This window comes from Lissotriton vulgaris, chromosome 7, assembly GCF_964263255.1.
Source record: "Lissotriton vulgaris chromosome 7, aLisVul1.2, whole genome shotgun sequence".
Lineage (NCBI taxonomy): Eukaryota > Metazoa > Chordata > Amphibia > Caudata > Salamandridae > Lissotriton > Lissotriton vulgaris.
The window spans coordinates 128,813,191-128,839,443 of NC_141695.1; the positions used below are offsets into that span (position 1 = coordinate 128,813,191).

Consider the following 26,253-nt stretch of genomic DNA (forward strand, 5'->3'; position numbering starts at 1 on the left):
GCTGAGAATAATTGACTGCACAGTAGTGATATATGTACAAATCCACACTATCAATCTTCACATAGTCATCACCTCTTGTACAAAGTGGTACCTAATGCATTGGTCTTCATGGTGAGGACCCTTAACTATGACCTTCCAAGATATTATTAAAGGCCACTTAAAAGAGTTAGAAGTACTAGTATATCACCTAAACTGTGAAGATGTCTCTACCACTGGGGCAGCCTTATACATATTTTGTCTGAAATATAGGCTTGAGGAGTTTGGTCTGTAAAGTTTCTGATGTGCACATTAAATAATTGTTATAATGCCTTAAGAATGGTAACCAACAGCAGGTCTGCAGGATTCTCAACTCTAAATTTGTTAATGTTCCTGTGGATGGAAACATGTGGTCATCAAAGGGATCTGCCTTTCATAATGGAACTGAGGCTGACTTACATGATTAGATACTTTGGTAACACAATATTGAATAGTGCCTTTGGAGAGAGCTAATATCCTTAGAAAATCTACGAAACTCCTTACCCTTATTTAATGTGTTCTTTTTCTCACCATTATCATTCAAAGAACCCACAGGGTAAGACCTCTTCATTATGGCAGGAGGGAGACTTTCTCAATTATTGTTTATTGTTTGTTTTTGTTGACACGAGGATATATGGCTCCGAAAATGTAATCTAGAGATACTTCTGCTGAGTAACTCACCAATCAACACACCCTGAGTTCAACAGAAAATACAAAGTTGGACAGATGTGATAAATGTTGCTGGTAGCAGAAGAAGTAGCATCTGTGATACCTGCAAGACCAAACTTCAGGAGCGACACTTGCCAATAAGGACTATATAAAACATGAGCCAAGAATTCCTGAGATCACCATAAAATACTTGATCAATCAACGCTTTGAAGATTAAATAGGATCTTTTTTACTGTCACTCAACTTTGATGTAGTTTATTTAATTTCTGAGGCTGGTGAGGTGCAAATATCAGGCAGAACACAGCCTGCATTTACAATGCAGTCACTACCAGTCTACCACCCTACCACTATGCGTTCCTTTTCCACACAACCTATTACAATAACATTAGGGAAAGCGGATTTTAAGTCCAACACCTTCGCTACTCACACACCCACTGAAGATGGAATAGTAATTTATACTATTCCAAAGTCCAGTGCTCTCCTAAAGCAAGTGATAATGAATTTTGAGGTAATGGAACATGTGGTTACATCGCAGTCAAAGTAGTGACTGTGTTGTAAAGGCATGCTTGGTAAATGCACGCGTGATTCCATCATTCAATGAGTTGCTAACAATGTGGCAATCTTAAATTGCCTATTTAATCATTGGTGAGTTTAGGCACCCAGTAACTCATAATGCATCACCTTAACCAACTGCAATATATCGCGGACACGCCCACACACACACACACTTGACAAGCATATACAAATACATTAAGAGAATAAAAGTAGAAATAAACCTATATGCATTGTGCAAATGTTTGCAATAAGAAATTATTAACAATTTAAAGATTACAGTGAGCAGTGAAACGGGGATGGGATTATGCATAATGTAAGTTTAGTTAATGTGCGAAGATGAATGACACACATAGAAGCAATGGGTTGACCACCTTGGAATTGTAAAACAATTACATAAAACACAGAATTCCATTGTATGAAGGCTGCTCTGTAAACATCAAACTTGGTGAACAACACGGTATCGTCCATCCAACTAGCTATTGCTGATACGAGTACTGGTCAGTTGTACCAGAACCCTGGTTTGGAATATTGCTCCTCTAAAATTGGACTACCTCACCTCCATTACCATCTTTATTCTGCACGCTATCCTCGCTATGGATCAACCTACTTATAGATCCTCTGATCTCCTTGTTCAGGTAGGATTTCTTGAAGAAAGTTGCAAAGTCCTTTAATACAATCTGCTTAAAAAATGTCCTGAAACGCTACTCTCTGACACCTACTTTTCCACAGAAAAGGGTACTGTGGTTAATGACCTCATTTTCTACAGTTCCAGAAGAGGCCAATGGAGAAAAGCTCTAACTTCTTCACTTTTTTCCAAACCGCTGAACAACCCCCCACAGTTTCCACATAATGATACTAGTATCTCCTGTCCTTCACGCTGATCTCAACATCTCCCTATACAATAATAGTAAGATCCTCATTCAAGACTCCTACCTGAAGCTCAAGAGCTTTGACAGAATATTTATGAGGATTAAAAATACACCTAATAACTCAAATCCTGCTAGTCCTCATCATATCAGTCTTCCCACTGATGCTGAACCTTTGGTTTGCTCCGCCTCTCTTTCCTTCTGCTCTGCTTCCCCCTCATTCCCTATGAATCAGTCTGTCTTTTCCCCCTTCACGGATGGTGAGTGTAATACCTACATATATTACCCTGACAACCCGGATAATCTAAACCTTGGCTGCTGTACTACCAAGTTGAGAGCCGTGCTACCAGCTTCTTTACCCAGTACTTTTCCCATTTACCCACAGTTTACTATCTCCTCCCCGAGTTTGTTCCCTATCTCTTTGGATAAAATCACCTTGCCCACCATCAATCCTAATCAAGAATTATCTCTGCATCCTCCTACACTGAGTCTTACTATCCTCTATGCCAGTCCTCAGTCCTTAGTGGACATTAAATCCAATCACAGGAGGGGCTCTATCTTCTCCTGAGACCATTGTAAGGGAATTATTCTGCCATCCAACACAGCTCTTCCCAAAGGGACTAACCTGTTATTGTATTCTAGGCCGGCCATTAACTGCAATAGCTTCCCTTACATTGAGGAGAAGATGGATAACCTCAAGCAGGATCCACTTACTGTTAAAGATATCCTGTAGACCCTTCTACAACTCTCCCTGAAGATGAAGAATTTTTCGAAATGTTATACCTCCCTGAGGAAACACCAACCCAGTCCTCCTCTAATTGCTAAGCATTGCGGGGATGAACTGTCTACTCTCATTTACCCACAAAGCCCTCTCTTGAGAACTCAACCTCTTCCAAACCACCAGTCTAGGCCCCTTAAGTTTTTGCATCAGTTGTTGGATGACAACACCCCTGCTCTTCTTATATCATACAACGGCTCTGGATTTGACCCCTCTGACTCTACAACTAACGTCCTAACTAGCTCCTTTGAACATGGTAGAGAACCTAGTGTGAACCTAAGATCTGTGAATAGCAATAACGTACTTCATATCACCATGTCTGACAGTGAAGCAGTCATTACCAACTCACACATCAAATCATTGCTTCTCAACTGCAGAGATGCTGTGAAACATGCAGCATATATTTCAGAAGTCAACATTTCGTAAATTTTAGACCTCCTGATCCTCTTTGAAACTGGGCTCTATGACTTCTCAATTCTTAACATCTAAATCCCTCCTGATTATGCAATTATCAGATGCAATCAATGTGCTAAAATCGGGGGGGGGGGGCATTGCTTGCATACATCGCTCAAGTCTGATGTTGAAACAAACTCAAATGCTCTGATGTCTTCCTGTGAGCAACTAGTCACTGAAATGTGGAACAACAACAAGATTGTCTGTGTGCTCCACACTATTTATCATCCACCAGGGGATAATCTTCTCTTTATCGAGCAAATGATGGGGTCCATCACCTCATTCTAGGACCAACACAGCCATATCTTCCTCAAAGACTTTAACCTTCATTGGAACAACACTGAAGATCCTTTATTTTGCTCCTTTAAAGCCTTCCTCTCTGACCACTATTTCACCCAGGTCTGCAAGGGACCTACCAACATCAAGGGTGCCACCCTTGACCTTATTATAGTTAAAGCCAACATCATTCAACTCGTCAACATTTTACCCTGTGACTGGTTGGATCATCACCAAATATCCTTACGCATACTAGAAAAGGTCATGCGTAGACCGGGTCAACCACATAAAACCAAATAACTATCCTGTAAGCTGGGAGACATTAGTGACCTGATATCCATTAGTTAGAAAAGTCTTCAGCCACCCCCTAATGTGACCAATCTAGACAACCTGACTGATCACTACATTAACTCTACGTCTAGTATGTTCCACTCTATTGCTCTAAAACAACATAGAGAATTCTGATCAAACAATCCAAACCATGATTTATTTGCTCTTTAAATAATGAACGTCGCAAACTTAGGCTTTCAGAGACAATTTGAAGAAATTCTCCCTCCACAACCAGCCTCAATCTGTTAAGGCAGATGAGAAGCAGATACAGCAACCATATTCACAATGCAAAATTCACCAATTTCAGGTCTCAGTTTGACAGTGCTTAACACAGACCCAAGAAACTCTTTGAAATCATCAAACAGCAAGCTAACTACTCTACCAACCATAATGTAGCACACAGAACATCTTTATTTAGTGGGGAAGACTTCTCATTGGACTGCTCTTAAAAGGCAAGGAAAATTGAACTTGAGCTGCAACCAATCAACCACTCTAAATGTGCACCCTTTGTACTCCCTTGCTTAATCAGAGGAACCTACGGAATCTTCTGCACCAAGTGCACCTTCCTACCACATAACTTGCACCACGAAAAACAATGCATCATGGAATACATTTCTTCTTCCAGATGACATGGAGCTCTGGCGTCCTTAAAACCTGCCAATCAATTCAGCGATCCACTATGGGTCAAGTTAATTCAAAAATCCTTCTATTGTGGGTTCCTGGATAATCCAAGAATCCCTTTTACATGGGAGGATTCCAGATTGACTCAAGTCGGGTCAAGTCACTACCATCCCAAAGAAACCCAATGCCGATTTAGCTGATCCTAGCAACTTCCGACCGATCACCAGCATCATGACTCTAGCTAAACTGCTCGAGAAAAGCATCCATGCACAGCTCTGCAACACTATTGAGAAACTTCAGCTCCTTGACCTCAACCAATTGGGATGCAGAGCAGGGCACAATACTGAAACAGCACTACCTCACATTGTTGATTACGCATTGAGATCCCTTGATCAAAATGTCCCTTGTCTTCTGATCCTTCTTGACCTGTCCTCAGCATTTGACATCATCCAACAAGAAAACATATTTGCTCTTCTTATATGTAGGATAGACATTTTGGGCCCAGTCTTAAACTGGTTTGCCTCTTTCTTACTGAACCGCACCCAAAGAATAAAGGTTAACCAATCCCTTGCAACCAGTACCCTGCCACCTTTGGAGTGCCTCGAAGCTCTGCACTTACGCCCATTGATTTCAACCTTTTTATGGAATTGCTCTCCGATATTCTGATCCCCACTGACATCCATTACCATATGTATGCTGATGACACTTAACTATATTTGAAGATCTCCTCTCCAGATAACATAAAACCCTAAATGATACACTTCTAAAAACTCAACAATGGTTAACTCATAACCATCTATTGTTGAATACACTCAAAACTGAATTCCTTCTGATTGTCCCCCGCAACCACTCTGCACCTACCCTGGACATGCTCAAACATCCTACTGCACTAAACTGCACTCCTCATGTAGTTGACTCAGCTCAATCTTTAGGCATACCCTTGGACAAATACCTAAATATGCAAGATCTCATCAGTGCACCTATTAGGGGAGACAATCTTCAGCTCAACACCCTCAATAAAATCACGCCTTTCCTTCCACCTGAGGACATCCAGCCAGCTTTTCAATGTCTAGCTATCTCTCGCCTGGAATATGGTTTAGTGACCCATGCTGGGCTACCTAATACTAGTTTGATTCCATTTAGAGCCACTCTAAACGCTTTAGCCAGACTCATCACTGACTCCAGAAAAAATGACCACGTCATGCCAGACCTAACCCAACTAAACTTGTTACCCATTGAAGTGAGGATCCGGTTCAAGATAAAAATTGCCTGACGCACAAAGCTATTTATTACTATACCCCCATTTACCTGGTGAAAAAACTTGAGCTATCTGACTCAAGTCGTAACCTAAGAAGTTCTAACACCCTATTATTGAAACCTCCCAACTTCAATGAGAAAATAACTTACAATCATTCTTTCTCAGGGCCTGCTGCAAGAATATGGAACGCTCTTCCCCCCAAGATCAGAACCAATGAATGACCTTCGACTGCATTAACCCAGATATCACCTCAATCTACTTCTTTCTCCTGTCTGGATACTCTTTTTAACGTGTGGTTTCAATTGGATTTATGTTTTTGTTACTTTTCCTTTTGATCTGCTGAAACCCAATTGATTGGCTGACTCCACATGCCCCCCTTTGACCTTGTGTGTTCTCCCCTTTGACCCTTTGGTTGTTAAGTTATATCTTTTGTTCAATTCTGTTGTTGTACTCATACTTACGCCACTTTGTACAGTGCTCTGATACCCATATGGGTGATTTTTGCGCTTTATTAAACTTTTAAAATAAAATAAAACAAGTTAACAAATGTTGCACTCTACCGCACAGCTGATCACAGAGGCCAAGACACAGGCTAGAGCACATGCTTCAAATATATTTCCACAAATACGTCGGAACACATGCTTACTCAGTAATAGCATTGAATGATCCCAGAGGCTCCAGGAGACTCCATAGAAAACATATATATATATATATATATATATATATATATATATATATATATATATATATATATATATATATATATATACTCAGTGCTCTAAAATCAAGGACATTTTGATGGAAACTTACACAAAACAATATTTACGGGTGAGCTAAGGTTCATTCCATCCAATTTGGTGAAATAAATGGTTCTTTTTTTAAAAAAAGGGTGCTGTGCTTTATTGATCCTATGAAACGGGGAGCTAGTGTTTCAAGTTTGCTGGTTTAAAATAATGTACAACTTGCTTAATTACTTTACTCTTTGTTATGGTGGTACATGTATTATATCAGGTGTTGACATGTGCCTTTGAATATGTGGATACACCACTTCTATGAATATGGAGAGACTGAACATATGTGTAGCAGGAAAGTGGATTTGGTTCAATGTTGGTTCCAACCTCTAACCCGAAAAATAAACCAGAATATGAGACTCTTTATGAAGTATCTCCCATGCAGCCCAACTTAATCCCATATAAATATATATACACTAGTGGCTGTGTCATACAGCTTAGTTGAGAGAGGTAAGTACCACCTCAAGTAATAATCACATCCCTTGTCAGGGCAAACCACTAAACATGCTAAATAAACTTGTGATCAACCCCCTGGAACCAATGTATTTATGCAGTTTCAAAAAGAGTAATACATTCAAATGCAAAACAATAAGAATCCCAAACTAAAATTAAAAAAAAAGATTAAAATGTAAGAATATGATTACATCAAAATTACAAAAATCCAAGAAGGGATAGAAATAACACCACGAAGTGCAAAGTGCCAATGATAGTCAATGGTTAATGTGGAACACGTCCTAGGGAAAATGTGATGTCCACTGCAATGGAGCATACATCACATACACTAACCAGGTTTTATCTGGTCAAAGAATATTCCTTCTAACTTTGGTCCTTAAAGTCCCAAGCCAAAACAGGAGTACATTTCTAAAGCCCCAAAGCACCTCATGGGTGAGACTTAGAGACTCCCTGAGTTTCAAGCCAGTCCAGATCCAGTTGCAATTGATCAGCTTGGAAGCTTTAAAAAAGGCCACTTGTAGTTTGTTGAAACCTGTAGCAGGAGGTCCACTCTATGACCTTTGGAAACTTGGAGTCTACCTTGTCCTGGGTAAGAGAGAAATAGCAGGTCCTCCTGTCTTCCAGTTTCCTCTTAGTATGCAGTAAGCAGATTCAGTCATCTTGTGATCTTCTTCAGGTCCAGGAGTGTTCTGAAGAGGCAGCTTGGAGATCCTATATTTATGCCTGGCATGACCTAGTGGGTCAAAATGACCATAGGGCATTCCCTAATCAAGGGGTAAAGGTTCCAAGAACTATCGTTTTCAAATTTAAACATTTTCAAGATGGCAGCAAACATAATTTGGGTTCTGCGGGATGGAGTATGTGCGGAGTGTACCATGGTAATTCTAGTTTCCTCCCACATCTAACACCAATAGCAGTTTTAGGCAGTCCATGTACCCTCATGAAACCAAAAGACAGAAATGATATAGAATAAAGCAGGATCATCATCAGCCAGGCAGTGAATACACAAGAAGTGTTTTCTGATTGGACGCTCGCCCTTTTAAGTGCACCCCGAGAGAGATGTATAAAACTCCAGCAAACCTCTCAGGCAGGCCTTCACACTCCAGCACGATTTGATACTGTGATGTCAACAAGACGCCCAATGTGATTGGAGCCAGGCAGGCTGGGCTGTAAAAGAAGGGTGAAGGCCTAGCTGTTAGCTATATCTGCTTGTGACAGGGTAGGCCTTTTTGAAGTTAATAAAGTTCCTGGATGCAGCCCACAAACCATCTTGTCAAGGGCACAACAACACACACCCACACCCAAGGCCTTCTATTCCTATCCTAGGAGCAAGCTCCAACCTAAGTAATGCTTATTTCTGGTTTGAAAATGTATGAAAGCAAAATGTTGAATCCCGTCCATTGACTGTAGGCAGGCAAAAATAAACTTTCTTAAAGTATATTTTCCTTAATAATTATACAAAAGTCGATTTCAACACAAAATACTTTTTTGATTAACTGTTAAAAATAGTGCTTGAATTTTTGTTTTAGCTGTTTCCAACCAAGATTAAATGTAATATATATGTAATAACGTAAACCACTATTTTCCAATAGAGCAGCCAACCTTGCTACAGTGAAAATTGCTTTTGGGCCTTATTTCGCCTCAAGGGTGTGTTGAACATTCAACATGTACATGTCCTACTTTAAATAAAATGCACCCTGCATTAAGGGCGGTAAGGCCTACTTAGGAGTGACTTTTTTATATATCAAAAGGACATTTTTGAGTTGCCAAAAGGGTTTATTGTTGGCAGTAGAATTTGCAGTTTAGAAATGCACAGCCAGGCTACAATGGTAGGCCTAGAGATGGGGTTGCTAGGTCTTTGCGCAATTGGTGCTGCAGGACCACTGGTAGCATTTAACTCAAAGGCTCGAGGTACACTCTGTACCATATGCTAGAGACTTATAGATAAGATAAATATGTGAATCAGATATATACCAATGTCAACATTTTAAGAGGGAGAGCATAAGCAGTTTGCAACTGGAGAAATGGACTAGAGTTCTATGATCAAGGAAAACAGCTCAGGCAAGCATCTGGGAGTACAGCATGCAGAAGATGGTAATTTCCAACACTTACTGCCCTTGATAATAATTATCCCTAATACAGAGAGTGCACTGACTACAGGAGTGGACAAGGATAAAAAATAAATAGGGTTATCAATGCTAAAGCCATCTGAGGATCTGACAAATAGACACTTTGATGATATACAACTCTCGTTCACTTACATGCATTGCCAGAGAATCTGAGGTCCTGCATCATCAAGCTACTACCCCCATCCCCCAATAGGTCAGAGACAACTCTGCCCACCCAGCTGGAGAGGGTACGCATATAACTCTCTTAAGGGAAGGATATGTCTCTATAAGTGGCTGTGTGTTGGTTTGGAGAATGCCATGCCACTGCCCATGGTTCTGTTGTTTCCTTCTCCCAGTTAGTTCTAGTGGTGATCTTATCTGTATTACCCACTATTTGCTGGGCAGACATTTAGGTGGATCAGAATTTCAATAGCTTTCACACCTTCCTGCAATGCCAGCCATAAGTGCAGTAAAATTTGGGAAATGAGGACCCGTGGAATCTGCTTAAGGGTGTCTCATGTCCAATTCAGTGCTCAAACTCAGCACTTGCTTCAACACCACCTCTGGGTAGTAAGTGATATATAATTGCAAAATGTAATCATAGTTGTGAACTCTGCAACTTTTCTCCACAGAGCCACCTCCTACCGAGGCTTCTGCATACCGTGGGTGCACAAGTGCAAAGACCAAGAATGATTTCCCAGAGGATATGTCATACAGACTGCAAACAATTGTGATTCTGGAAATCAGCAAGGGCGTTTTGGCAAAAAGACACTGAAGCAAGGATCCTTTTGCTCCGAACCTGGCAAAGCTCACTACATTCATCCATGTTTAAATCAGGAAATAGCTTCTTTACAGAATGAATATTAACAATATTCGACCTATGGGAACCACATATTTTATCTTTATCTTATCTTGTCTAACTGTCCCACAATAATTGTTAATCTGTTTATCCATCCCAAACTATAAAATAAATGTATTAACTCTATGATTGTTTGTGAAACTTCTACTTATTTGCTGTATGTCTAATCATGAAAGGTTGGGCTATCTACATTAATTATTTTGGTAGAGCCTTGTGTAGGAAAAATCAACATTCATGACATATTTGTTAGCCTTTCTGTGGCAACAGTCATTACGAAGATGGCCACGTTTAGAAGATGGCCAAAGGAAGGGTCCTAAAGGTATTCTTGAGGAAAAAATAAATACATCTTCTTCAAAAGTCCCAATATACATGTGTTTCCTTCCTGTTGTCCTCACTAGCAGGTAAAGAGTTACAGCAATACATAGAGGGCCCTATCATGATGGGGCCCGGAAAGTCTCCAACTGCATCCCCAATTCTTGCGGTCGGAAATTAAACTGGCCGTTCATTACAGCCGGCTTCCAACAGGTTCAAGGAGCCCGTCAGCCAGTCGTTGGCTGGCATGTAATTCTAAAAGGCTGCCTTTTCGCCCTCAGGATTATGTAACTCGTTCTCCAGCAGGATTTCCATGTCGGGCTTTCTGATATGGAAAGCTTGTTGTAGAGCAAGTATGGGGGCCCTGTTGCCTCTGCGGCCTCCACTTGGGGGTCGAGGGGGCTCCTATGGAGCCTCCCCTGTTCAGCTGGGGTGGCACGGTGAGCAAAAGGATGACAGATTTAACCCAGATCTCCTAAATGGGGGTGATTGCTTGATTTGCTCTATATTCCATCCATCATTTGTGTGTTTTTTGCTTTCTCGCCCTAAGTGCACCGAGTATGCCCAGATATGGGTCCAGGGCTCAGTATACCACTGAACTCAAGCTAGCCTGGCTGATAAGGAGTGATGCCCCAAAGCCGGTCCCAGGATGCTTGTTTCAGACCTGGGAGGACCTGGCTTGGCAGTTTGGCCAGGATTGTATCACAGGGTCACGACTGATTTGCATATGGTTGTTTCTAAACTGGGGTGGCATGGTGGGCATAAGAAAAATGGATTTAACCCAGATATCTTGACTGGGGCTCAAAGTTTGATTTGCTCTGCATTCCGTCAATCATGTGTTTTTTGTTTTCTGACCCTAAATGCGCCAGGTATGCCGAGATGTGGGTAGCAGGATCACTGTGACACTGGTTTCATGCTAGCTTGGCTGATGAGGGTATGCCCTGAAACCGGCCCCAGGATACTTGTTTTAATTCGAGGGAGAGCATAGCTTGGCAGTTGAGGCTGGACTGTTGTAACTCAGATCTCTTGGCTGGGGGTGAATTATTGATTTGCTTGCATTCCATCCATAATCTGTGTGTCTTTTGCCCCTGTTCATACCTGCACCTTGTGGCAGGCACTCTGAGGGGACTTTCACACTGGGCAGGGATTAACACAGACTCCCATGGCTTTATGGGAGGTTGTGTTATATCCCGTTTAAGACTTGAGTACAAATCACCTACATGAGCAGTAATCACGCATTCATACTGAGCATGTGCGAGAAACTAGTGTGCAAATCATGAGCATGAGCAACATCATAGCAATCGCGCTGACATACTGAGCATGCACGAGAGACTAGTGTGCAAACCACGAGCATGAGCAGGAACAACACCAAGGGGTAGTCTTTCCACCCTTACTATTCCCACAGGTGCTCATCATTACCTTGTTCACCATAGTATAAAAAGCCCACACGCCGACAGGCTCATTCTACCGGACGGCGGGACAACAGGTACAAGGCAGGCACTGACCAAAAAGACTGTGAGTATCACAAACCTGACAAGCCTCCAAACAACAAACTGGGTAAGCGCTTCTTTCCTAACAGGTCCCTAACCCCTACAACCTATCTCTTTTTCTCCCATAGGGTCATCCCCTTGCCGCTTCCCTCCAGGAAGCCTTGGCAATTAAGCAATTATTTATTTATAAATATGATTTTGGAACTCCGTGGAGATCCACATATTACAATGATACAAATTAAACATAATAAAATAACGCCACATGTTATCAACCTATTTAACAGTAATATGCCATTCAACTAATACAATTCTAGGAAACATTTAAAAAAGTTAAAAATTCTGTTACAGAAAATTTCATTCGGGGGACAGATGATTGCATTAATCAAGGATTTAGCAGTTAAAATACCAAATTGGATACATACGGGCTTTACCCACTGCCGACGGTGCGCCATTAGAGCTGGGCAAACTAACAAGACGTGTAGGGAGTCTTGGACTGAACTGTTACAAAAATTACATATATTGGTAGTGCCATACCATTTAGCTAGCAGCTTATTCAATGGAAGTATATCATGCCTAAGAAGTAGCCAGAAGCGGCGCAAGCCATGGGGCATATTCCAAGTGACGTAAGGTTGTATTTGTTTTACCATACAAGAATCAACAGCTTGGTTTGTCCCCTTTTTTTGTAAGATCAGGGTACGATCCCTTTCATAGCTCAACTTCCAGGTGGCGTGCTTTAATGTGAGCTTTAGTTGTTGAGTAGAAAGGGCTAGGAGGGAAACTTCCTCCAGATCCAAGAGTTTGAGGGCCTTCCTATAGTTCCTTATAAGCAAAGAGTACTCTTTTAATGGGCCCATCAACTCTTTTTTAATTAGGGATCTTAATGTTGCCGGCTTTCCCTTGATCAGACATATTACCCAGCGAATGACTCCTGCCAAAGCCTGTGCCCAGCTGCTTCTTAGCCCGAGTTCCAGACGAAGAGCTGCAGTGCTACAGCTATTATTAGCTGATATTAAGCTTCTCAAGAGGGATCCCTCAACTGTATCTAAGAAACCCCATTCAGCTAATTCAATAAACTCTATACCATAAAGCAAAGTTGGGGGGATTTTTGCCCGGAATGCCTCCAATAGGTAATCAAAGTGCCTTTTACCAGTCGACTTATATAGTGCTTTTAAGCCATTTCCCTGTGTTTTTGCCTTGTGAGTGCTATTTTCAATATGGGATTTATTGCTTAGATTACTATTCACAACCTTGCCCAAGAATACGTAGGATAATACTCTTTCTAATTTCTTTCCTCCCAATTCCCAGCTGATGTTTTCTAATCTTAGTTTTTTCCTCCCCTCCATACACATTACCTTACTTTTAGAGATGTTTATTTTCAGGTAATGCTCTTCGGAAAATGCATGTAATAATTGGAGACGATTGTTAAGTCCCTTTGGGGTGAGGTCTAAGATCAATATGTCATCCGCATACATTAGGCAAGAGATGTATGAGTCTCCTAAGCGAGGGGCAATGCCGTCACCTGCAGATATTGTACGGGGAAGATCACTTACATATAGGGAGAATAACAGGGGGGCTAGGAGACAACCCTGTTTGAGGCCATTTGCAGATGGTATAAGCTGGGATAGGCCTTTCCCCCCCCCCAATAATACTCTGCACCATGTGTTGTCGTGTAGGTCTTGAACCAATCCTAAAAGACCATGAGGCATGCCTAGATCGTGTAGCTTTCTCCACAGTAGCTGTCGGTCGACCTTATCGAAAGCCGTGGAGAAATCTATGAATGCCACATAGACTCTCCCCTTTCTGGCTCCGATATATTTATCTGTTATCACCTGGAGGGCTGCCAAGTTATCCAGGGTACCGTGATTTTTCCTAAAGCCTGTCTGCTCAAGTGGAAGAACAGCCGAGTGCTCCACCCAGATATTTATCCGCTTGAGCAGACACCTTGTGAAGACTTTGCCGACTGCATCAAGTAATGCAATCTGGCGGTAATTCTGGGGGGATAGGCGATCACCTTTTTTAAACAACGGCACCAGGATGCTTCCCTTCCAGGAGGGTAACACCTTACCTCTTGATAGGCAAATATTAAAAACAGGACAGAGTAACTTGCACCATTTAGCCCTGTTCTGTTTCAATACATTGATGGGCACCTCATCCGGGCCATTGGCCCGGAAAAACACATTTCACTAATTGCCAAATCTATGTCCTTTTCTGTAAGTGGTTCTAATGGTTCCCTCGTATCTATTTGCCATATTTGAGAATTTGCCTCGTTATTACTAGCGTAGAGGTTGATGACAAACTCCCTCCATATTTGTTCCTCGATGGCAATGGGGGCGGGACTTGTTCTCATTCCGCACCCTTCACCTACGAGGGACCAAAATTGCCTCATTTCCCCATGGATAGCCGCTTCTCTTAGTTTTACCCATATGGAGTCCTCCTTTTCTTTGCGTAACCTAGTCAATAACCTTCTCCTTTTCCTTTTTAGCTTAGTTATTTTTTGTGCTGTATCCGGTAATCTGTTCAGATATTGGGCCCTAACTAGTTTATTTATTTCTATATTTAAAGATCTCAAAGGGCTGGGGGAAATTCTAATAGATTTTTTCCTATTGAGTGTTTTTGTCCCTGCTACCACTGAATTCATAAAAACGCAGAAATTTTCGATTTCAGAGCCATTCCAGGATGGAAGCTCGGAGATTGCTGCATCCAGCATTACCTCCAAATTTCGATGCGCCTTCGCGTTCCAAAAACACCTTCCTGATTTAGAATGGAAATTTGTTTGGTCATTGTTCAGTGACCATTGATCACAACTTGGGGGCTTTATATTTAACCAAACGGAAAGAATTTTATGATCACTTAGTGGGGTATCAATTACATTAAGATCCTTCAGCAGCACGAATGAGTGGAACCCCGTTATTACGTAGTCCAAAATCGATTTCCCTCTATATGATTTGTGTGTGAAATTAGCCGGGGAATCTGATGGGAGTCTCCCATTGACTATGAGCCCGTCTATTTCTACCAACTCCTTTAGTATTATTTTACCACGTTTATTTGTTTTTATACTTTCAGGGAATACTGCCCGGGGAATACAAAGTGTTTCCTCTCTTGATTTATCACTGAATAAGTTTAAGCTTAGATTGGAAATCTTACTATTTAGATCCCCAACTAGAATTATGTCTGACATCGGATCTTTCTCCCTAATTCCCTGGACATGCAAGAAAACCTTTTTAAGTATTGCATTAAAGCCTGTTTCTGGAGGGATATAAGCATTAATCAGGACCAGACGGTTGGTAGTTTTAGAATTATTAAACCCAAGTATAGTTACTGCTTGGAACAGATTACTGGGGTCCAGATAATGTTCATAGTTCCAATTTATTTTATTTGATAAAAGGCAGGCTATCCCCCCACTCGCATGACCTTTTTTGTTCAAGATAGCACTGCCTTCTAAGACATAGTAGTCCTTCCCTAGTTGGATTTTATCAGGGCACCATGTCTCTTGGAGACATATTATGTTTTGCTCCAGAGATAAGAGAAAAGCCAGTTTCTCTGGACTATTTTTTATGCCCGCTGCATTCCAAGAGATTATGGAAAGTTTTGTGTTAAAGATCCTGATTATTTAAGTGATTGTTTGAGGCTTTTTCTGCCAAGACTCGGGGGAGCCAATTCCATTGGGCACTTTCGATTCCTGAGACTGGTTGGTAAGATAACGGAGGAGGGGCAAGATAGGACACCATACGGGAGTCCTTAGACTTACATATTTTTAGCTCTGTTAGTTCCCCAGGCTTATTTATACGCCCTGTGGCTGCATGCAACAGGGAGAATGGGGGTTTCTGGGAGGGTTTGGAAGAAACCTTAGTTTGGCCTGAATAACCCAAAACCGGGATGACGTCTATCCCTCTGCTCTGCAAATCTTCTGAACGTTGTAGAATAAGGTTGGCTACTAACTTAGAGTAGAACCTCACCCTAGTTGTCATCCCCACTTCTGATTGTAATATTTGTACTCTATCTAAGTCAGCCGATTGTATCAATTTCAAGTTGGCCGATTCTTGAAAGTATTTGAGTAAGAGGGATCTGTTCAAAATACATTCGGTATCGAACAGGGGAGAGAATTCCACCCATAGAGTATCTATACCTTTTTCTTTGGGCTCGGCCGGTGTAATTCCTTTTGCTACTATTCCCGAGAAAGATGGAAGCCTTGGCTAATAACCCATAGCGTAAGAACAATTTTCTTGCGCCCTGCCACACTAAGTCAACTCCTTTCAGTGTGATTTCCGTGTTTTAGCCACACCACGCTCCTAATTAGTCGCGTATTTTCACTCTGATGGCACCACCAGTACCATCACACCTAGCCGACTATAGTCCTCTCACCTTGCACTATAGATCCGGCCACCAAAGCATTGTTGACCATATGTCTAAATTGTCTACTGACTCTCTCTGTAAATGTTTTGTCCTTGTTCTTAATGTTTGTTTGTACAGGTATGCATGAGAAGGGAATCCCCCTCTCACATATAGAAAAACGCCTTAGTGAGTGTATCACATAGTCTGTACCACAACACTAAGTCTGTTTTATTTTACCACACCTTTTTAAAAAACGGTCCTGAGGAAAGCCAGAATACTCTAAGGCACTGGCTGAAACATGTCGACCATCTGAAGGACGCAGGGGGCAGTAACTCGCCACCCTCACGCGTCCTGTACCCTTACTTTTAACCGCTGGTGACGGCCCAGTTATTAAAATTTAATTTACCCTTGGGTACTGGGACCACCACCAAGCCGTTTTAAATCACAACTCACCCAACCTCACTGCACTCTCAGCAATATACCAGCTCCACTGTAATCAGGCATCGTAGCACACCCGGGAAATACTAGGTGTCACTGGGTGGGCCCGATGATGAAGCATGCCACCAACTAGGTTGGTGGGTGAGGGCCTCATGAATACACCAACAAGGTGCCCATGACAGAACTAATTTGAGTACTGCAACACTTTGGTCAACTTAAGCTAGTCCTCTTTGTTTAATAACATATCCCGTTTATGACCATAACAATAGCTCCCATAGGGGAATAGGAGTATGCGGCCAAACAGTGTTCGGTCGCATCGTTATTAGGTGGCCAGGACCACCGACCTAAGGTCGGTGGGTCCTGTTTGTGTGTTAGGCAGACGCAAGTCTGAAGGACATAGTAATCACCCCTTGGGTGTGCACGGTGGAGGAATGACTCCCATTCTCCCACACATCAGAAGAGTGAAAGAAGAAAGCAAAGGGAGAGTGATTTATGAAGAGGATGTGATTCAAACTCACTGTTCATTACAATTTTGGCAGTTAGATTTTCTCTTATTTATATGTTAAATAAAGTGACAGAAAATGTTTTCAATTTATTCAGCTACATCTGAGATAATCTGCTATGTGTTTTAGTGTGAGTGGGTGGGACCATGAGTTCCAAGGCTTGAAGGATCACATTATTCCTAGTAAAATTGCTTACTAGTTTTAAAAACCGTCTTTGCCAAGCTCTAAAGAATGTTCTGCATTTTTGTATCCATTAGTCATATTTTGATTCCTAAGTGTTTTGGCTGCTGATTAGCCCTCCTCAAAATGCTAGTTATAATGAATGTCACATAAAGAGTCTGACAGTGCAAATGCAATAGACAAACATTTCTTACTTTCAGCCAGCTGTGTTGAAACTAAACATCAGAAAATTTGTCTGATTCACTTCTGCCTCTAGTGAGCAAGCTAGGACTGATGAACACTCTCAAGGAATTATCTTTGATATAATTGCACTTCAACATTGTTCTGCATCTTCACTCTTGGAAGGAAAATAATTCCTGGGAGCTTTCACAAGTTCTTTGAGGTATCTGCCACCTGCTGAAGATTGAATTACAGAGAGGTATTGGCTGTGTGTTGGTGAGTTAGGATTGGATGTTACCTGCGGCTTGAAAGTTGGGAATTTCTGGTAAAGGTTTAGATTATGCACCCTTTCTTTGTGGAAACACTTCATCTGGTATGATTTGTACTATGATAACTGAAAGTTAACTGACTCTTCTCCCTTTCTGATTATGTGTGCCTATCTCCTCTGTATTGGACCGTGGACGTTCAGTGTTTGATACATTGACAATCTCTGCTCCATCTTGTATATTTATTATAATAGGGAGTATAACTAGACTAGTTTGGATTGTGACATGATGTCATGCATATCCAATGAATGGTGCAGGCTGTTTTCAAATGTGAGAGGCAGTATGTCACTCACTATATGCTGGGAAGTGACAAATAGGAGTGGTTTCCTCTGTACTGGATTGTCAGAGTAGCAGAAAGTTCAATCAATCAAGTAGTAATTGTATAGCGCTGCTTGTCACCCACAATGGTATCCAGAAGCTTGCTGCCAGGCTCTTTTAAAAAGTCAGGTCTTGAGCCCCTTCCTGATGTCAGTGAGCAATTGTGGAATGCAGGTGGAATGGGAGGGTTTTACAGGCTTTGGCGACAAGGTAGGAGAAGGATCTCCCCCAGGTGTGGCTGTGGCATATGCGGGGCATCGCTGCAAGGGTGAGGTGTTCAAAATGGAGATTCCTGGGTGGTCAGTGGAAGTGCAAATGGTGGCTTATGTAGGTGAGTCCTTGGTCTTCAAGTGATTTATAGGCATGGGTTAGGAGCTTGAAGTGGTATCTCTTCTGAACGGTAAGCCAGTGGAGGTCCTTCCGGTCCTGGGTGATTTGGTTGACTTGGTGTTTCATGAATAGTTCACTGTTGAGGATGATGACAAGGTTGCAGGTGTTGTCTTTTGGTGTCAGTGTAGGTCTGAGTTCCGAAGGCCACCAGAAGTCATTCCAGGGGGCAGTGTGTCACCAAAGATTAGGTTTTCTGTCTTTCCTGTGTTGAGCTTGAGGCAGTTTTCCCTCATCCAGGCTGATATTCTTTTTATACCGGTGTGGAAATTAGTCTAAATCATGGTGGGGTTGTCTGAGAGTGATAAGATGAACTGGGAATTTTCAGCGTAGGAGATGATCTAGATGTTGTGCAATCTGACAATGTCTGTGAGTGGTGCTTTGTAGATGTTGAAGAGTGTTGGGCTGTTGGGCTGAGGAATGAGCATTGGGGAATGATGCAATGTTGTGCCTGGCTTGCAATGTCTAGGTAGGTAGTCAGACTTCCTGGGTGCATCCCGCGAGGAAGGGTGCCATCCATCTGAGCATGTCATCAGTGATACAATCAGGGTGTACTTGTTCAATGAGCGTGTGGTGGGAGACAGTGTGAAAGCTACAGAGAGGTCAAGTAGAAGCAAGATGACTGATTCACCTCTGTCCAGTATGGTCTGGATGCTGTCTGTTGAGGCGATCAGCATTGTATTGGTGGTGAGGTTGGTTCTGAAGCCTGTTTGTGAGGGGTCTGGTAGGTTGTTAATCTCCAGGTGTTCGGTGAGTTGGTGATTGATGACCTTCTCCAGGACTTTGTTGGGGAACCAACATAGCGAGATGCAGTGGTAGCTTGGGAGCTCATTGGGGTCTGCCAAGGGTTTCTTGAGGAGTCTTCTGACCTCTTCATGTTTTGACTCATTGGGGTAGGTCCTGTTGTTAGCGAGGCATTGAGGCTGGTGGAGAGTTAGCGGCTGAGTTAGTCTTTTCTGAGGTTGACGAGTCAGTGGGGGCAGTGGTCAGTGGGTGTTTCAGAGTAGATGGTGTTCATCAGAGTGGTAGTGTTTGATGTGGTGAGCTGTTCCAATGTGGCGATTGCGTGATTAGTGGTGGTGGTTGATCGGTGACTGAGGAGGTTAGAATGGTGTGGGCCAAAGTTTTTGTAGATGGTTGCTATCTTGTGGAAGTGGTCAGCGAGAGTGTTGCATAGCTCCTATGAGATTGGGATAATGTTTTAGGTGGCTGATGGGCAGGTGAACTCTCTGACTACGGAATTCTCACAGCTTTGATCTGTTGGTGGTAGTTGTTGAGGGCTGATTTGAAGGTGGTTCTTCTGTGAGATTTCTGCTGATATGCTATCTTCTTTCAAGTTCCTTGCACCTGCAATTTGACGTGTGGAGATCTGGGGTATACCATCTCCCTTGTTTGGCGGGTATGTGTGTTTGACTGGTCTGGTGAAGGTGAGTCAGTTGGCAGCGCAGATGCCAACTGCACAACTGACTAGTCTGAGAAATATTTAACTAGGTACTAAGGGACGTAACATTCTATCTATCGTGAATTTTCTATCTTATAGGCAATATGTTGATTGACTCTTTGCTCTCTTTACACTCCAGTGATTTTATAGAATACTGAACCATACATAGATTACACCCGGACTGTAATAATTGACTTCGTAAGAAATCCCGTTTTTGGTGAGTTATGAACTTATCAAACATATGGCAAGACATTGAAATCGGGTCACAATCACGAGGATCCTATTAGTAAAACCGATATTTTGGCTATCTAATTATAATTTTAATTATGCTGATACATTAGTCTTTTCGCTCAAAGGCCCACAGTGATGCTATAGATACCAATTTTCACTTCCCGAAACCCACATCTTCTAATCTATTTTATCTCCCTGTACTCTTTTCGAATTTCTTAGGGTTAGGCGTTTTGACTAGTCAAACTATTTCCTTTGTCTCATATATTCATTGAGTTCACATTGGGTGATTTCTTTTCTGTTTGGTGTCGTTGCGACCTTCTTCTCACTTTTTCTTCTTTTATAAATTCTGTTCTAGATCTTGCTTCTCCTTTTTGGTGAAGGTGGAGAACAGTTAACCTCTGTTTGTATCTGTACACCTTATTTGCTTTTTCGTTTTGTTGTAGCCCTGAAGAAGTCAATGGGTGATTGTTTCCAATGACGAAACACGTGTCGGCTTTGCTTTCTTGTGGCTACATTCTGTAAAATCTTAACAGACATTTTGTGAAGATTGGCAGCTTGATGGAAATTTCAAGTGTGAAGAAAATAAAATAAAATACATTACAAGTGAGTGTGTGGTGTGTGTTGTGGTCCTGAGGCGGAAGCCGGGACAGTGCTCGAATCTTGCATTGTTTGATGACAAAAGCCTTACTTGTTGTTTTAATACGCGCATTTCAGAAAACTGATTTTAATTTCTGCACTCTGCCTAAAAATACGATTTTCGGTATTTTACACTGACCTCTCAGGCCGCCTCTGAGTAAGAGCGGATCCTGCTCCCCAGACCGTTCAACAGAGCCTTCGGCTCTACTGCCCCATTGCAAACTATCGGACCCGCCATCTTGAGTGAGTTACCCGATCACCTCGGTCAGGCCCCTTCCACCCCGAGGCACCAGCTAGTACAAAAGCACAACAGCTTCCCCACTTCCCACTGATTACAAGTGAGTGTGTGGTGTGTGTTGTGGTCCTGAGGCGGAAGCCGGGACAGTGCTCGAATCTTGCATTGTTTGATGACAAAAGCCTTACTTGTTGTTTTAATATGCGCATTTCAGAAAACTGATTTTAATTTCTGCACTCTGCCTAAAATACGATTTTCGGTATTTTACACTGACCTCTCAGGCTGCCGCTGAGTAAAAGTGGATCCTGCTCCCCAGACCCTTCAACAGAGCCTTCGGCTCTCCTGCCCCATTGCAAACTATCGGACCCGCCATCTTGGGTGAGGAACCTGATCACCTCGGTCAGGCCCCTCCCTCCCCGAGGCACCAGCTAGTACAAAATGATCCCCCCTCCTAGGAGGCGCAGCGGATGGGCGCAGTGGTGGCGCCAGCGGGGCGTCAAAGGCACGCCAAAGGCAAGCCCGTCTGCGCCCGTCCGCGCCCAACCGGGCCCAGGGGCCACGACCGCTGGCCATATTCCTCCCACACAGTACTCCTCCAAAACATTACATCAATTTCGCAAACAAACGAACAATCTGTGTATCACATCTTGGGACCCTACCTCAAAACACTTCAACTGCCCATACTGTCTATTTCGAAGTCACCCCTCTACACCCCCCCCCTCGTTCCGCATGTTTCTGCTGAACTGCAGATCCCTTCCCAAACATGCCACTGAAATATCTCTGCTGATCTTGGACAAAGACCCCGATGCCATATTCCTCACGGAAACCTGGCTTCAAAGTGACTCTGACCCCGATATCATCCAAGCTCTCCCGGCAGAATACCAAATAATTTGAGCTGATCGCTCCTTAGGAAAAGGCAGTGGCTTAGCAATTATTTACAAAAAACATTACATCTGCCGCTCCTCTCCAACCAATATACCCGGCTGCAAACACCTTACTTTTTCGCTGGATTTCTCCCCCACCTGTACATTCTCGGGGACGCTTATTTATTGACCACCCGGCACCTCAACTAACTTCATAAATCACTGAACTACATATTAGTCTGCTAGCATTAGACCTTTCCCAGCTAGTACTGCAACCCACTCATGAAAAAGGGCATCTATTGGATCCCATCTTCAGTAACTGCACTCATTTCACAGTTAGTCCACCCATTATTCTTCCATGGACGGACCACTTTCTGATTCCATTTTTGTGGACTCCACCAGGTTCTAGCCCCTCCATACCTCTTGCTTCAAGCTGAGACCGCAAATGGACTCAACTTAACACTAATTTGTGGACTTCCACACTGGAATCCTCTGTCCCAGAGAACAACCCTGATCCTATTGTCAGCAACGACAATTTCAATAACTGGATCACCACCTCCTTAGACTCCATTATTCCACCCAAAAACATTAAATCTGAACACAAACCAAAAAATGCCCCTTGCTACTCACAGGAATTACGTACCCTAAAAAGAGAATGTAAGAAACTGAAACGGAAATAGCACCTCGACTACTCGAACACCAGCAAAACTGAATATCGAGCATCCATAAAAATCTATAAAATCGAGATAAAAAAAGCGCAAGCCACTTTACTTGAAAATAAGATCAACGAAGCAGCATGCAAACCCAAGGAGATCTATCAGATCGCTAAAAGCTTGCTCAAACTCCCCGACAAACTACCTGATCCTTTGACCGCACAAACCCGCTGCAATGAGCAGGCTGACTATTTTTACAATAAAATAGCAACGATCTACTCCTCTTTTCCCCCACTTCCTCATCCACTCCCACAACAGCAATACCCCAGACCGACCCCTCCTACCTCCCTGGAATCCTTTACACCCCTGGAGCGTACCAGCCTAGAATCTATAATGCTACAGGTTAAGTCTGGATCCCCCAGTGACCCAGCCCCAGCTCGCTTCCTAAGAACAATCACGCCCACTATCCAGAATCTGATTAACAACTCCCTCTCAACAGGACTCGTCCACCCGAAGTGGAAACAAGCTACAGTTAAGGCCCTTCTGAAGAAACCTAACTTGGATCAGATGAACCCAGGTAATTACCGTCCGATTTCCCTGCTACCATGGATTACAAAAATTGCAGAAAAACATGTAAATAAATGCATCACTGAATTCCTGGAAACAAACAACTCCCTGGATACCTCGCAGACCGGGTTTCGTCCCATGCATGGAACTGAAACTGCTTTACTAGCAGTAACTGAAGGAGCTCGAAGGATTGTGGATGAAGGTGTCACCGCGGCCATTATTTTACTGGACCTCAGTGCCGCCTTCGACACTGTGAATCACGACATCCTATGTCACAGAATGTCAGAGCTAGGGATAACTTCCACTGCAGCAATTTGGATACACTCCTTTCTCTCTGACCGCTCCTTCCGAGTCAGCGAGGGGAAGATCACATTGCCCAGCAAACCTCTCAGTTGTGGGGTTCCTCAGGTCTCGTCCCTGAGCCCCACACTGTTTAATATTTACATTCTCCCCCTCGCAGAAATAATACACCCTTTTGGCGTCCAAGTCGTGTCCTACGCCGACAACACGAAACTGGTAGTTACCCTTACCCATCCCTCCTCCTACTCCAGTGATCTCAGAGGCTGTATGGAAGCAGTCTGCACTTGGATGAGCCAGTCCTACCTAAAGCTCAATGGCGACAAAACTGAGCTAATGGTGTTGGGCAACTCCCCTCAAAAATCTATTGACTCACTGTGGCCGCCAGCACTAGGCCCTGCCTCTCTAGCCAGAGATACCATCAAGAGCCTGGGTATCTGGCTGGATAACGCATTAACCTTCGGCCACCAGGCAACCAAATTAGCAGCCACCTGTATGAGCATCATTAGACTCATACGAAAAATCCTACCTCTCCTCCCTTTCAAGGCCAGACAGATCAGGGTCCAGGGTTTAATCCTCTCCCGACTGGATTTCGGAAATGCCCTATATTTAGGAGCCCCCGAATCCACCCTAAAAAAACTGCAGGTTATTCAAAACTGCGCTGCTCGGACTCTTCTGCGCATCTCCTGCCGGCAATCAGTGAAAACTGAACTAAGAGCCCTGCACTGGCTGCCTGTAAAAGATAGAGTCAGCTTCAAAAGCATGTGCATCACCCACTGTGCTTACTGGAGAAAAGGAGCAAATCTCAATCATACTCTGATTACCCCCTACTACCCCTATAGGCAGCTGAGGTCGACCCTCACCTTTCAAGTCACCATTCCCAGGTTCAAAAGAGAAAGAAGTGGAGGAAGAATGGTTTCAACTAATGCAGCAAGGCTATGGAACTCCCTTCCACTTTCCATCCGTTCGGAACCTAGCATCTTACCTTTTCAGAAAAAATTAAAAACCTTGGGGCATATTACCAACCACTAGCGATAATGTTTGTCTCTAACTTGTTTAGAGACAAAACTTATCGCCGCACATCGGCGATTTTTATCGCAGATAAACCTTGCTATTAGCAAGGTTTATCGCAAATGCGATAAAAAACGGCCGCAATGCATGAATATCGCTGAAAAGTCAGCGATATTCATGCATTATCGAGCAAATGCTCTTAGCCATGTGATCCACCTCCCATTGGATAACATGGCTAAGAACTGCTCAGGGCAGGTGTTAGCTTTTGGAGATATTCGCGCTTAGCGCGAATATCTCCAAAAGTTGGTAATAGAAGATAGCGATGTTAGGGACTGTTTCCAGTCGCTAACATCTTGGCACGCCCACTTTGCATGTCATTAGTGATAAATATCACTGACATGCAAAGCGGGGCCCAAGTTGGTCGCTATCTCCTATTAGCTGTCACTAACTGGTGTTAGCGACAGCTTGGTAATAGGGAGATAATTTTATCTCCGCTTTCTGGGCTTTTAAAGCCAAAAAAGAGGAGATAAACCCCCTTGATAATATGCCCCCTTCTTCTTCAACAGATAACCTCGACCTGCCTCACCCTTCTGTATTTCAACTACAGCGCTAGGACGCCTGCGGGTAAATATCGCGCTATATAAAAATCTATCCCATTCAATTCCATTCCATAAATAAGGAACAGACATAAAGAAATTCTGATACGGAAAGGGATTTGATTTGGTTTTTCTTTTCTCTAAAGATTTAATCTGTTTCATTGTGCTCAGGGACAATAACCTTTTTACTGGTATTCTCTGTGTTTTCCACAGAGAAGATTAGGGGAAGTTAGTGGCCATCTACACCTGTTCCCCGGAGCAACTTGCTGCAGAGAAGTACTATTATAGGTGACGTTGCGCAAGGTTAACCCAGCCACGTCTTGTGCTCGAGTGAGTCCGATGTTGTCCAGCCTTTCTAGGTAGTCAGTTGAAGTAAAAGTCTCCCAAGAAATTCTGATTTGGTGGCCAGTGGGGTGATGAAGTCAGTGATGTCATCGCCAAGGCCTATTCATGGTCCTGGCAGTCTGTATGCAAGGGTGCCTTTGAAAGTGATGTTATCATCTGTGCAAAGTTAATTGGTTTAAGTAGCGATGTATCTGATTTTGAGAGAAGTGGTTATATACTCTATGTTATACTGTAGGCAACCAAATTCTATTTGGTAGTATTGGAGTTGTTAGTGGTCAATGATGGCCTGTAACACATGTGGGAGGGTATATCTACTGATAATCAGACTCTAACAGGCAGCTGGATATCTGCTATGAATTGATTTGTTAGAGTTAATGGGTTCCTGATCATTGGACTATGATGGGTGAAAGGTAAGACTACTGCTATAAATTAATCTCTTAGAAGAGCAGATTATCAGGTATCTGGGCTGTGAGTGATGAAGGTCCTCAGTTGTCTGTTGATTTATCATACATTGGAATATGTTTGGGCTGTGAGAATTGCGAGTTATCCAGGCATTGGTCTAGTAGGTGCAGGTTGTATGATCATTAGACAGTACCTAGTGGGAGTGCTGTGAGTGATGGAGTTTAGAGACTGTATGTTGATCTATAAAATGTACAGTGTATGTTTTGCACTATGAAAAGTGATAGTTATCTGTGTATTAACACTGGTGCAGGTTGGCTGATCTTTGGTCAGTGAGCAGTGGGAGCTATCCGCTAATTATCAATGTGTTAGATGTGTCGGATACCTGGCCTTTGCGCTCTGAAAGGTGATTGCTATCAGCTTTGCAATGAACAATGAGGCATTTACAGTATGGTACTTGGTAGGGTGGCTGTGCTCTGTGCTGCACTTTTGGCAGGTGAGA

At 42.8% G+C, this 26,253-nt stretch overlaps 1 protein-coding gene across 1 annotated transcript in view; it reads left to right on the forward strand.

Moving 5' to 3' along the window:
- Positions 1-9,948, forward strand: part of LOC147700983 (uncharacterized) — a 151,510-nt gene extending 141,562 nt beyond the window's left edge. The window contains exon 5 of the mRNA XM_086929285.1: positions 9,806-9,948. Coding sequence (XP_086785411.1) covers positions 9,806-9,948 — 143 coding nt within the window. The remainder of the gene's footprint in view (positions 1-9,805) is intronic.
- The last annotated feature ends 16,305 nt before the right edge of the window (positions 9,949-26,253 follow it).